The sequence below is a fragment of the Lissotriton helveticus genome, chromosome 5_1, assembly GCF_964261635.1.
Source record: "Lissotriton helveticus chromosome 5_1, aLisHel1.1, whole genome shotgun sequence".
NCBI classification, from domain to species: domain Eukaryota; kingdom Metazoa; phylum Chordata; class Amphibia; order Caudata; family Salamandridae; genus Lissotriton; species Lissotriton helveticus.
The window spans coordinates 444,823,511-444,838,951 of NC_136065.1; the positions used below are offsets into that span (position 1 = coordinate 444,823,511).

The 15,441-nt window shown below is 39.4% G+C and overlaps 1 protein-coding gene across 1 annotated transcript in view; it reads left to right on the plus strand.

Moving 5' to 3' along the window:
- Positions 1–15,441, plus strand: part of CABCOCO1 (ciliary associated calcium binding coiled-coil 1) — a 297,442-nt gene that overhangs the window by 67,507 nt on the left and 214,494 nt on the right. Inside the window, exon 2 of the mRNA XM_078642685.1 lies at positions 2,717–2,829. Within this exon, the coding sequence (XP_078498811.1) occupies positions 2,717–2,829 (113 nt within the window). The remainder of the gene's footprint in view (positions 1–2,716; positions 2,830–15,441) is intronic.

Genomic DNA, 15,441 nt, shown 5'->3' on the forward strand with positions numbered 1-15,441 from the left:
AACTGACTTGTACATTTTAAGTTATGAGTACGCTTAAGTACTTCTTCCGCATTATCAAGAAATAACTATTCTGACTTCAGATCACACTGTAGCATGGAGACCTTTACCATAAACATCGTAGATGATGCCGTCCTGACCACAGAACCCCTTCCTCCTGATGTTACTGGACCTCCAAGCTGCCTTTGACACAGTCAACCATTTAACACTGGAGTCTCGAATGGGATTCACCGACAATCTCCTTCTCTGTTTCTCCTCCTACCTTTTCAACGGACACCAGTTTGTTCACATGGGAATTTACAGGTCGCAAAAGAACCTTATCACTTGAGCATTCTCCTAGGGTTCAGTATTGTGTCCTGTAATATTTAACCTTTACAATGATCAGCTTTGTTCTCTACTCACAGATAACAGCATCAGGATTCACCAGTTTGCCGATAATACAAAACTCTTCTTGAAAATCTCCTTCTTTAAACATCCCAAGCCTCAAACACCCATTGCACATCATCCACCCCTTGATGTGCAGCATCTTCCTGAAGTTCAGTCCAACCAAGACAAAATTCCTGTTATTTACCAAGAGCAACAAATAAGATACAGAACAAATCTGACTCAATGAAATGAACCTTGACGGCAGCTTCGAACCCCAACATTCACCGAATGAAAGTCACTTGGATTACCCATGTACACTGTCCTCATCCTCAAGGAACACATTGCCAAAAAATATGAATGGACTGGTATTAGCTCTCTCTCTTTTAAAGAAAGTCAAACAGTTTCTTCCTGAAAGCAAGTTCAGAACTGATGTTCAAGCCCTTGCACTATTGAGCGAGATAGTGATAATGCTTACTCCATGACATCCCAGACTCCACACAGGACTCCCTTATGGGGCATCCTCCATACTGCAGCAAATCCCACCCATGGCCTTAAGAATTAAGAACACATCACCTCCATCCTGATTGCACTCCATCGGCTCCCTTTGCTGGCCTGCACACTCTTCAAATCCAGCTGTACCATTTAAAAAGCCATCACAACCAGCACCCCTCACTTATCTTACAGACAGGCTCATCATTATTGGTGGGTCTTGGCACATCTGCAGTCTGGATACTATCATACTGTAGACTAAAAAGTGTGAAAAAAGAAAAATACCAACAGGAGACCTTTTTATCTATGCATCCAGGATCTGGAAAAACAGCCCCATATCCATCAATAGATCCCCAACAGTGGTCCAGTTTAGGAAAGAGTTGAGGACTCGCCTCTTTAAAGAATGCTACATCACAATCAGGGCTGCCTTTAGCAAAGGTGTGAAAATCTTTTTGGAGCCCCCACCAAGGACTTTATTCTCCAGGGATTCCCTAACTATCACCCTGCAACAGTTTCCCTAATCTCCTCAGAGCCCCTCCCGTACATGCATTTCATTTGTTTTATAATGCTACTCATACCAGTGTAGCGTGACAGAGCCCTTTACACACACACACATACACTGTAGAAAGATAATTAATCATGCACATGTAAATTAGTCTATAGGAAATGTTGCATAACACAATGAGAATTACAAAGCGAAGGAATCACATGTCATCTGTACTAGTAGGCAGTACATTTTATGAGCCCTTGATCTAGAGAAGTACAAACTCAGGATTTAAAATGAACCACAGTGGTTGGGGTTGGCTTTACTAAGAAGAATTTATTTCTACTTTAACAAACCCTTTTTAGCAACATTATGGCAATGAAGGACTTGGGAAAACATAACTTTCGAATGAGTACCATGCAGCTTCCATGTAGCTCTTTGGTGACAGTTCGTAGCTCAGTGCCCTATATTAGAATAGTAATTTATGAACTGCAAGTAACAAAAGGATCTCTGTGACAAATCCAGTAACCTACTGAGTTTTCCACCTAAGATACTGTTCTTTGATCTACATGGTACACGCTCTTTGCTGCCGGCACATTAACCACCTGCTCTACTTTATGATGAATCAAACTGCTACTAGACAAAACTCTATTCTCTCTCCAGTAGGAACATGTATCACCAGAGTTATCTTCAGATTTGTATGATTGCCTGAAAACTGCTGGACACACAAGGAACTCTGCAACAGGTGCTTTCAAACCCATATGTCATTTCTATACACAGGGCCTACCCCAGCTCAGTGCCAGGCGCAGCTGCGGTTTCACCGTCCTAAACCAGCTCTGATCACAATACATTAACTGTCCACAATTCTATTTCAACTTTATGCTTGTCTTTGTCCATGTACAGCTCTCCTCTGCCTTTAGTTATGTTTGAGCTACAGAAGTACCATATACATATAATAACATTACTAAAACGTGAAGGTAACTTTGAGTCCTTTAGTGTTTTAGTATTTTTCCCTGTGTTTCTGAGTTGTATTAAGCTGTATGTTGTGATGCTCATTCATTGTGTTCCTTTTAGCATTATTCAAATAGATCCCTCTTGAATTGTGTTTTTTATCTTATTCGTATTTGATTTGTCTCATATGTACCAAGATTAGAAAATTAGATGTAAGATATTATGTGTAAGGCTTTACATGTGTAGATTATCATGCTATTAAGGGCACACTTTTGAATAATTAGTAAATAAAATATTGAAGCATGTATGTGAAATCCACTGGAAATGTAAACATGTATTTCTCCGATGGAGCAATTACGTTTTCTCTTCTCGGCAAATGTCAAGCATGTTTTCGCTTATTAGCTAATACTCAAATTGAATCATTTTCAGTTGCAGGAAGAGGAAATCCCATCAGACGAGAACGAAGATTCTCCAGATGAAATTATATTTTCTGTGCCACAAATGAATATGCTTTTAGAACAGAATGTGGATGAAGTTCAAACGTATGTACCCTTTCTACAATGTAATGGTAGGCATGCTGGGCAATCTCTCTGTGTCTTCTCCTAACCCCTTTTCCCTTTTACAAAGCAAAATATGAGAAAAACTCGCCTGGGGCATAAGGCATTAAATAGGAACTTTTTCAATTTAAACGGAAAAGTCCTAAAGAGTTTCATTCAAAACGCTGCGAAGTATTCTAATCCCGTCCGCGCAAATATCCCAAATTCCTTTCCTAAAAGTGAGACTACAACCTCAGAGACTGGAGATTTACATAGTGGTACTCGAGGACAGGCCGCCCAGACACCACACTGATACAAAGACAGTGCCCACACTAATATAAGACATAGTTCCGCCCACATACCAAATGAAAGACACAGGTAGGTTTGTATGTATTATTAGGTTGGTTTCCAAAATACCGAATCATTGTGGGTTGCAATTCTTGCTATCTTATTAATTGTAATGAGGTAAGATAAAATTGTGAACCATTACGATTAGCTGTCATCAAAGGGATGGTGCCCTGCTGAGGTCAGCAGAATACCATGTCTGTGATTGCTTTTAAATAAATCATTTGTTTTTAAAGGCAGTCCATTCTCCTAAAACGGTATGCCTTTAAAAAGAAAAGTTTATTTTCAAACTGGAAAACAAATAATGCAGGATTGCTTGTGTACCAGTCCTGGGAGGACGTGTCATCACCTTTTTGTGTGTTTTATGTAATGCCCTATGTAGCCAAGGGTAAGCCCAGATGTGGGGCCCGTGCTCACTGTGCCACTGAAACCAAGCTACACATGACTGAAGAGCCCCAATTATGGCAAAACTGGTCTTTAGCTGCTTGGGTTCTAGCTCAGGGAGGACCTGGTCTAGCAGTTTGGGCAGGACTGTTTTTTGAGTTTATTTGGAGCAGGGTCAGGACTCAGTTGCATAGGGCTGTGTCAAAACTGAGGTGGAATGCTGGGCAAAAGAACAATGTGCTGGAATGCTACCCAAAGTGAATGAACATGTGGTTAGACTTATTGCAAGCATCCTCCCCTCAGACAATGCAAATGTACTTATACAAGCACAGCAAATTTGTAAAAACACACAATGCAATGAAAGTGCAGCAGGTAATTAGACGTTACACATTGATTAATTTTAACAAAATGCTCAACTTTGGTGAATAGCTACTATTTGTCATCAAATCAATGACGATAATATTAATGATAGCAATAATAAAAAATGCACATATCATCGCAGCTAACACAGGCTGGAAACTCATCAAAAATCTTATATCAAATTCTTCAATCCTTCACCAACCCAAAAGCATGTGAAAGCCTCGAATCACCCTCCCAACAGCTGTGTGATGATATTTCCTCATATTTTTCCCATAAGATAGAGGTGATATATGATAAAATCATGATGGCAGGTAATTCACAGAATAACCCAGTGTCCCTGCACACTCCTAAGCTGGCTAACCCTGTGTTGCTTCACAATCTCCCTGCCATCAGTATAACTGAGGTTGAGACATTGATGCGTTTGATTAAATCTGGCTCTCCATCCGATTGCATCCCCGCAAAGGTCATCCCATCCCTGGCCAAACAGATTGGTCCTGTGGTACAGTCCCTTATCAACCTCTCCCTCACAGAGGGCCTGGTGCTGCAGGAATGGAAAGTGGCTAAGGTGAGACTCACTCGTAAGAACTCCAATATTCCATGGACGGCGTTGTCTAATCTCTGCCCCATCTCACTTCTACCATACCTGTGCAAGCTCATGGAGAAACACGTCAATACCCATCTGTCTAATTTTGACGAACAGACTGGATGTTTAGATCATTCCCAGTCCGGGTTTAGGCCCAAATACAGCACCAAATTTGCACTACACTCAGTTACTTATAACATCAGAATGTCCCTTGACAAAGGACAATCTATGATTCTGTTGTTGTTGGACCTATCCACGGCGTTCAACACAGTTTCCCATGATGTCCTGCTCAGAAGAATGGAGGAGGTGGGGCTAAGGGGGCCAGCTATGAAGTGGATGAGAAGTTTTTTGTCTGGTCGATCGCAGAGTGTCAACCTAGGCTCGTATCGTTCCGTTTCCACAGAATTGACCAAGGGAGTACCACAGGGCTCTTGCCTGAGCCCAAAATTATTTAACATTTACGTCGCCCCCTTGGCCAATCTCTTGAGGACATACGGATTAATTCCTGTATCATATGCTGATGACACCCAGCTCCTTTTTTCATTCAGCAAACTTACAACTTTCGGTCCAGTCGGCCTTCTCGAATGGAATGCGAGCTGTATCACAGTGGATGGCAAATAACTTCCTACAATGTAATGTGGGAAAAACGGCGGTGATGCTCTTTGGCGAGGCCTCCCTCCTCTGGACTCCTGATTGGTGACCATCTGATCTGGGCCCTAACCCCGCTCCTAAGCATGTAGTTAAAAACCTGGGTATCCGGTTAGATCAAGCCCTTAGCCTAAAAGAGCATGTTGCTCAGACAGCTGGCTCCTGCTTCCATGTAATAGGACTACTCCGTAAAGTTTTCCCGTTACTCCCAGATTCCACCCATAAGACCCTGGTCCAGGCTCTAGTGCTTAGCCGTTTGGATTACTGTAATGGGCTGCTGATTTCAGTTAATGACACCTTACTCAGCAGACTACAAGTAGTCCAAAATACAGCTGCACGGCTAGTCCTTAGGGAGCCTCCTAGGACGCCTTCACGCCCCCTGTTGATGAAACTCCACTGGTTGCCCATCCGACAACGGGTCAAGTTCAAAACTTGTTGCGTTATTCAAAAGGCATTTCAGAACTTGGGCCCCTCCTACTTGGCAGAGAAATTCATACCCTATACAACATCACGTGCTCTCCACTCAAGTAGTAAACCTCTTCTTGAAATTCCAATCATAAAGAGGGCAAGATTGGGAGGGAAGGCTCTTTCCTACCTTGGTCCGCCCCTCTGGAATGAACTTCCTGTTTCTCTTAGACTGTGCCCAGAACATGCAAAAGTCAGGAAATTGTTAAAGACCCACCTGTATTGTACCTATTAAGTACGTCAGTATCCTCAATCTCCACTTATAGTCCGCTCAGCGCAGAGATACTCTAGTGCTATGCAAATAAATAAATACATTATTGTTGGACCTAGCCATTTTTGCAAGTTTATCCCCTGACATTTTTTCTTTTGCCTCCTATTTGTCTGACCTTGTTTTTGTTGGCTTTAGGACTCTAGGCATTATCCCACTGCTAAAGTGTATATACTCTCTGTGTAAATTCTAATTCTGATTGGTTCTCAATGATTTGCATATTTGATTTACTGGTAAAGCCCTAGTAAAGTGCACTATGTGTGCCCAGGCAGTGGCGTAGGAAGGGAGGTGCGGTGGGTGCGGGCGGGCCTTGGTGTCATCACTGAGGGGGGGTGACAAAACGGGGTGTTTTTGCCATTTTGTCAAGCCGGAGGTGACAAGAAATGTTCCGCACAGGGTACTATCTGACTTTGCTACGCCACTGTGTCCAGGGCCTGTAAATTAAATGCTACTAGTGGGCCTGCAGCACTGGCTGTACCACCCACATGAGTAGCCCTGTAAACTTGTCTCAGGACTGCAATTGCAGCATCTGTTATTACACTTTTAAACTGCCATGTCAACCTCGCAAGTGTACCCCCTTGACAGGCCCTTACCTTCCATTTTACTACATGTAAGGAATCCCTAAGGCAGACCCAAGGTAACCCATGGGCAGGGTACACTGTATGTGAAAGGTAGGACATGTACTGGTGTGTTTTACATATGCCGTTTTTTTCACTATTGCAAGGACTAGCTCTCCCCTAGGTTATCATTGGAGCTGCCATGTAATATTTTACAAGTGCATCTTTCAATTGGGAACAGCTAGAGGTTTGGAGTTTGGTCTCTCTGAGCTCAGAATTTAAAAATACATCTTTTAGTAAATGTTTTAAATTGCATGTTTGAAAATGCCGCTTTTAGAAAGTGTATGTATCGTAAAAGGGGAGCAATCCTGTTGAAGTAATCAGGGTTGGGATCATTCAAAATAGAAAACAAAACATGGGGACCCCTCATACCACAGATGCATCCACTATTTTAAATAGGCTGCATAGTGGTTCCGTACCTCTCAATGCCTACAATGGTGAAAGTTTCTACTCTAATTCTTATTTTATTATAGAAAAATCCTCTCACTAGTATATCCCACTTACTTGCATATAGGTGTTAGACTTCCAAATAACATTAAATGTACAGATTAACGTTAAAATAAAAAGGAAACAAGAAAATGGTATATTCAGAATACATAAGACAACGTGTTCTCTGTGGGCTGTGAGCTGTTACATCACCCTAATTATATTAATACGAAAATACTAGGCACCAATTCACATGAATAAAGACTTAAAACCACCAATACCAGTACAAAGTCTCACATAACTTGTCTGTACATACAGTAACATGTGTTTTTTAATGTTTCAAGCAAAACAACAACAACATAATTACGTGTCCAACATATGCTGTTATTAACTAAACTAAAAACACATAATTAAGGTATTCTGTATATATTGAAATTTACTGTCACAGTGACATGTTTGTCTCTCTAGGCTATATATTATCACCATCTTTCATACAGCCTATCAAGTACCACAAATTGCCCTATGGGATTGAGACACACAACAGTGGTTTTAAATGAATAAAAAGTAAAGAGTTATCAATCCTCTCATTCTTTTCCATGCTGTGTTATTCATATTTAATAGATACTGGGTGCCCTCCAATCCATACATTTTGCTGACGCGTTTCGATCTTCTAGGAGACCCTGCCACTTTAATGAAGGTCTTCTTCAAGGCTTAAAGATGGGAGGAAACATAACTTGGTTCAGTAAATATCCCCTCGTAGATGGTGATAAGTATACTTGATACTTTCATTAACTATCTTTCTGTTTGGAGGCTTGTGTCCTCCATTTGTAGTCTAGCACCCCTTAATTGAGGTGCCGTTGGGGGGTGGGTTCGTCAACAGCCAATTCTTGTTTGCTCGTCTTCAATGTACGTCGGGTGGCCTCTGGGTAAATCAGGAAATACAAAAAAACGATGTCCAAGTAAAGCAACAGCATTGAGAGTAAGGACACTGCATGGGGAACAGCAGTTTGAAAAGCTGCATATATAGACCGGGGAGCTTTCATGTGAATTAATTTACCCAGAGTCCACCCGTATTATATTGAAGACAAGCAGACAAGAATTGGGTGTTGACGAACCCACCATGGGCCATTTTTGGTACCTGATGGACCGTACGAAAGAAGGTGATAATATATATGCCCCTGGAAATACAAACATATCAGTGTGACGGGAAATTTCAATATATATGGGAAATATATATGGGATACTTTAATTAAATGTTTCAAATTTGGGTAATAACAGCACTTAATATGTTTGACGCTTATGTATGTTGTTGTTGTTTTGTTTGAAAAATTTGAAAACACATTTTACTGTATGCACAGACAAATTATGTGAGACTTTGTACTGGTCTTGGTGGTTTTAGGTATTTATTCATGTGAATCGATGTCTTGTATTTTTGTATTAATATAATTTGGGTGACATAACAGAGGTAACAGCCCACAGAGAACAAATTGTCTTATGTGTTTTTGAATGTACCATTTTAACGTTAATGTGTACATTTAATGTTATTTGGGAGTCTGACACCTATATGCAAGCAAGTGTGATATACTAGTGAGAGGATTGCTCTATATTAAAATAAGAAGTAGAGTAAAACCTTTAACCATTGTTGGCATTGAGAGGTACAGACTACTCCGAAGCCTCTTTAAAATAGTGGATGCATCTATGGTATGAGGGGTCCACACATTTTGTTTTCTACTATTAGAAAGTGGGCATTTTCTTGTTTAACCATCCTGCACATCTGCCTGCCTGTGGAATTAGCATCTGGTTTAGACTGACAGGGGTCTGTTTGTGCACTCACTCTAGATAGTCACACAAAGGGAGTTGTGGTGTGCCCAGCATATCCTGATGGCCCATCACCAGGCTGATGGGCCTTCTGTCCTACAGTGGTTTGAGTAGTTGTCACCTACACCTGAATAGGGCTGTGCCTGGTCTCTAACAAAGCTGTCTCCGCCCACTTTGAGCGTGGCTGGAGCCAAGAACAGGCAGGAAAAGAACTTGTGCACTGCAAAGACAATCCTTTAAAGAATGGCTACTTCAAAGGTCAAAAGGTGTCTCCTCTAAATTTGATGATAAGTGCTTTGTGCACCCCACAATTGGCATACTGGGTACCACTGTAATCCCTAGTATATGGTACTGAGGTACCCAGGGCATTGGTATACCAGGGGTCTCCCTTGGCTTGCAGCATGTATTACCACACCCATGGGAGTCCCTGCAAACTGTGTCTGCAGAGCTGCTAGCGCAGACTGTGTGAAACGTTGCATGCACCTTTCACTTTAGATATAAGGTTTTCCTTACATCCCTTGCACTGAACTTTAAACCTATAAGTCACCCCTAAGGTAGGCCCTTCAGTCCAAGGTCAAGGTGCATTGTTCTAAGTGTGTGGGTATGGCCACTGTTGCTACTAAACTGCAGCAGTTATTACAAACTCTACTCAGGCATCTATTCATCATTGCTGTACAAGTATTAGGTTGCTTAGAGCACCTAGAGAAGACTTGATTGAAAATGTCCCCAGCGGTAAAAGGAGCTGGGAGTGGGGTCATGTTAATTTGCCACTATAAGAGAGAAAATGTTCTTACATTCTTTTTCCGATTGGTGGGTGGGTCTAGAGCACCATTAGTACAACTTATCTTTAAATTCCCAGCTTCAAAGAACCTCCTGCATATTGAAACAAGCCCAGACAGTAACATTAAAGAAATACCCCCAATAGACATGCTACCTCTCTGGAACTGAAAGTTAATCTTGAAAATCTTAGGGTAAACAAGAGAGAAAATAGATTTAAACAATCAACTACATTTACTTGTTGAAAATATCTCTGCAGATTTCATAAACAGTTAGGGGGATTACAGCTCTCTCCAGACATTAATGGGCTGCACTCTTTTACAGCTGCAAGATCTTCCAACATTTAGTGCAAATATTATGGATCTAGCAGCAACATGTCAGTATTGAAGATATGTCTGTTAATATGCAAACTTTAGAAGTATCTCTAATATAGCCCAATTCTTTAAAAACTGTTTAGCAGGTTTCTTTCTGATCATCTCTATACAGGGCTAAATAGATGAGATACTGGCCAGCAACTTGCAACAAGTGGTGCAACATCGAACACAAATGAAATCATACTAACTACCATTCCCCCTGTGTAACTTGAGACTGTTTGTTTCTAAAGACATAAATGTACGTGTCCTATGTCCTTAGCCAATCAATATTTTAATCAAAAACTTTTGAGCCCAGAAATTATCCATAAATCATGAGCAGCCACAGAGACTGATGGCTAAAATGCACAACAACAAGAATCACAAGTATCCACTGCAGCTGTGCAATTTACCCTTCAAGTAGTCAAGAATCAAACAAAATTCAGCGATTCTGGAAAATATTTTGAACAATATTAAAGAGATAAAGCAGTCTCAAAATGATATAGCTTCCCAGTTAAAGAGTCAAATAGGCGCACTTGATGAAAATTGTACTCAGTTTACAGCGAGCATGGAGGAGATCCATAATTCCTCTATTGACAAAGGCTGGTGCGCAAGCTACTATTATTCAACAAGCAAAATTGAAAGTGCTGTGTAAATGAAAATGTAATGTTTCACCAGTACCAAAGATGCCCAAAGCTTCCTTGATCAGATTCATGTAAACTTATATATCCAAATGTTTAACAGGTTGCTATTAACCTGGTATGAAATTTGAGTGTTGTGCAGAATTTGAAGGGAGATTGAAAATTTGGTGCCCATCTTATGTCTAAAGATTTCAGATCATATAAGTCAACATGTGTTATTATTAAGTTGGGATAACAATGTAATAAATTATAGATGTAATAGATGTTACATGAAATTTGTGGGTGTGGTGAAGGGGCGGTGTTAATCAAAAGAAGCTTGGGTACTAATAAATAGTACCATTTCACAACAGGGTAGCTATTGAGTGTCTTAGGCAGGCAAGGCCCCATAGGATTGCATTAAGTGAATATAAAATTGGGTTGGCTCTAGAGTGGGAAGGGGCACAAAAGGGAGGGAAATGTAAGGGTAGGAACCGATTTTCTTACCGAGCAGCATTTGGTATATAGTCATTTCAGATAGTGCTCATAAAGATCATCTTATGCTGAATCAATAGTCTGCATATGTTAGTAAATATAAGGCATTATTTATATGGCTATAAGATCTTAAGCCTAATATTATCTTTCATCAAGAGATTTAAAAAAAAAAAACTAAAATCTGGAGTGGGGGGCATCAACACATTTGTCTTGAGCCTAGGGCTGCACATCAGGGAGAATTTGATAATAATCACAGCTTTAACACTAAATATACATTAGTTACTACGTACTGATTGTAGATTACCCTTATTCTCTTCAACATCCTCAGCTGGTCCATTCTTATTAGTAGATGACTGTAATGTTCTCAAAATCATCATACTCAATTGCTTTCGAAAAGATAACCATTAGCTTACCACTAGAACCTCCAAAATAACTTTGTGTCTAAAGGACGAGTATGGCCCTATTTAGCCCTGGATGTCTGGAAAACCCACACTGAGGCAATATTCTTGCTTCTCTAAACATTAGGATACGTCCATTCAACTATATTTTTTCTTGTGTCCACTCAGACTAAAAGGGGCAAATGAGGGATGCTAATTAATTATTTTTTAGAGCGCTTTATTATTTTACTCAAAATAATACTAAATATACAATCATATACCCCATATGGTCTTTTAATAAGTGTTTTTTAAATGTTTTAATTTTTTTTAAAGGAAATCCATATATTAAAAAAATAGCATCTTAATATTCATTCATCAAAATTCATCAATAACATCAGATTAGCAGGATTAGCAAAACATATACAAAGGCAGGGGCGCAAGCTACTATTATTCAACAAGCAAAATTGAAAGTGCTGCGTAGATGCAAATGTAATGTTTCACCAGCACCAAAGATGCCCAAAGCTTCCTGGATCAGATTCACCTATACCTAATCAGGAATTCAACAAGCTGACAAATTAAAAAATAAATTAAAAAACAAACAAAAAAAACAACTGCGTTTTAGATCCAACGAGACACATATCATCTTACAACAAAGTCCAATGCCACATTTTACTAACAATCTAAACAGATCCTTAGTTCTTACATTCCTATAATATGAACCAAGTTAAAACATATATAAACAATATAACTTGATCCTATAAAATTACCAAAGATCGCAACACTATTCTAAATATAGTGCAACTACTTTTTTCCCCCCTAAAGATCATAAAAGTCAGGATACCACCAATGAAAGCTCGGATACCGATTCTGCAGATTATGCATCACCATTAAAAAACTCAGCCCAAATCCTCTCGAACTTTTTGAGGTTAAAAGAAGTGAACGGCATACACTCGTTCACTTCTTTTAACCTGTGCCATTTTCCAGACCCATTTCTGTTCTGATGGTATTAAATCCGATCGCCATCTTTGAAGTAGAAGTGATCTGGCGACAGCCATTCCGATATATAAAAGTTTAATCGTTTTGTCTGGTAGGCTAAGGTCTGGATCATAACCATGCACTATCAACAGAGCATTATGGCCAGTTGTTAATATGCATTCTGTTGCTAAATAATAAAAAATATAGATCCAGAATTTCTGGATCAGAGGGCACTATAATATTATATGCGTCCAATTGGCAGAAGGGTGATTGTGGCACTGAAAACACTGCCCCGATTGGTTCGGATAAGCCTTAGCTATAAAGCTCGGAGCTCTATACAGAAGCCACCTGCTGATGAATAACATCCTCTGCCAATTACCCCCTCTGACCGTGCTAAAATTAAATGTATTAATTGTAGAACAAACATTTGCGTTGATTTCCAGCGCCTCATATTTTTCCATTTAGTTATAGCCTTTGATTGAGGCTAGACGTTTTTTTCCATTCCCCAGGTTTCTTTAAAATCGTATCTTCTAATAAGTCATGAACTAACCTTTTCTGATTGATAATCTGGGCCAAGTCAAGATTACTGAAAAACTTCTTAAGAGCATTATATGACCACAGGAGAAGAAAATCACGGGCAACTAGTCGAGACATTTCACTTATGTTTAATCATCTATCATTCTGCAGGAAATCCCAAAGTTTCCGGAACCCTGCCTTTGTCCAATTTTGAATAATTGTAGACAAATCTTTATTTCATACAGAGGCAAAAAGACCCGCTATCGAAGTTGAACTATTAATTGCAGAAATAGAGTATCTTCTTTAGAAAGCTTGACCTTTATGATAAAACCAATGGAAGCACTTAAAACATACTAATTTAGGAGACCTAAAAATTGATAGTGGGCAGTGGATCTGGTTTTCTTTACAGATTAAATTCATTAAAAAAATTACAAAAAAACCTGAATGTGATTCCAGCTTAAATCAAGACATATATTGTGCAAAATATGTATAGTAATATTTCTTCAAATTAGGGAGAGCTAATCCGCCCTCTGTCCGCTCCTCATATAAAGTGCTCAGTACAATTCGGGAGACCTTCTTGCCCCAAAGAAATTATGTAAACATAGAGTCTAATTTCATAAAAAATTAATTACCTAAAACACATGGAATTGCTGAAAAGAGAAAGTTAAAAAGTGGAAGCACTGACATTTTAATCAAAGCCACCCTGCCTAGAATAGATAATGGGAGAGAATACCATCGGGTAAACAGATCTTGAACTTTTCTTAATAATGTAACAAAGTTTAAATCATATAAATCCGAGATTAATGGTAAAAAGTAAATCCCTAGATACAACTTCGGATTTATGTATAAACATGAGATGATATCGGGGTGCGGATCCCTAGATGCCCCGCCACCGCAGAGTAATATTTCAGTTTAAAAAAAATGAAGTTTATACCCTCCAAATGATTCGTAACGTTAAAAAATCTAGAAGGCATTTACCCACACTTCCTTCGATGGCTTTATAATAAGCATGATGTAATCAGCCTATAATTTTATTTTGTCCAAGTTTGGCAGCAGGGGACAGATATCCATGGTATTCCTAATTCTATCGCGAGGGGCTCAATAAAAATAACAAATAGCACAGAGGATAACGGACATTTCCTGTCTGGTTCCCCTTTTAACTTTTACTTGGCCTGCCCAAGCAGCATTAATAATAATGTTAGCCTCGGCATTCAAGTATAACTTCTCAACCAGCCCCGTAATTTTAGAGGGCATACCAAATCTGCCCAGGATACAAATAGGATTCCCAGATCACCAGATCCAATGCCTTTTCGGCGTCTAAAAAAAGCACTAGTGCTGGTATCTTCTGAGTATCAAAATAGTCAAGTGCCTCCACTAAAAAGTGCATGTTCGTGCCAAGTTGCCTTCCTGCAATAAAACCATTTTGATCATGGTGAATTAAATATGAATCAATTCCATTAAAACGATTAGCTAAAAGTTTGGTTATTATTATATAGTCTGAGTTTAAAAGCGTAATGGGGCGATATGAATTGGGATCTTCACTATTTTTACCTTTTTTTTCAAGCTGACTACACTTCCTTCTCTAAATGACAGAGGAATAGGCCCACCCTCTAAAATTGATTTTATAACTAATAATAGAAAGTCCCCAATTACACCAAAAAACGTTTACAAAAATTTGTCTGGCAGACCCTTCGGGCCGCAAGCTTTACCATTTGGAAGATTTTTAATGACCTCCCCTAACTCATCTTTTGTGAAAGGACTCACCATACACCCTTTATCCTCCTCCCCTAGCCCAGGTAATTCATATTCCTGAAGAAAATCCTCCAATGACAATATATCAATTGGTAACTGTTGGCCATAAATGTTCTTATAATGTTGAACCATTATATCATCAATTTCTCCCGGATCCTCAGTACGAGAACCGGAGATGGGGCATCTCAATGCTGATATCTGGTTCTTTGCGGCCCGTTCCCTAGACTGCCATGCCAAAAATCTCCCTGTGTAATTGCTTTCTTCATTAATCTTTTGCCTTTCCTGCTGGAAAAGAGTATCACTTTTAGCATAGTATAATTCAGACAAGTTCCGTTTAGCCTGCTCCCACTGACTTTTATTTAAGGCTGAGAATTAGAAAAAAGTCTATCCAAAGAACCTTGCACTTTTTGCTCTAGTACCCGCTTTTCTCCCTTCCTTTTCCTTGAATTCTCTGTGTCTTTACCTATTACTAAGCCTCGAAAGAAAGCTTTGAATGAATCCCATACCACGTGGAATGGTGCAGAGCCCTGGTTTCGCTCAAAGAACTCTGAGATTTGTATTTTACTAGAAGACACCCAGTTTTCTTCTAGAAAATATTGTCGGTTTAATGACAATCTTTTAAATACTGTACTGCTTTTACCCAATGCTAACTCTAAAACCACCAGTTCGTGGTCTGAAAACCCATTTTGGAGAATTGTCTGCTGTAAAAAGACCAAATTCCAGGAAATAAGAAAAAAATAAGCATTTGCAATGCAATAGTTCTCGCATTTTTACAGTTTGAACTATTGGTGTTGCATTATTTAGCAATGCCAATAGCTCAAAGTTTAATAATGCGAGACCTATTG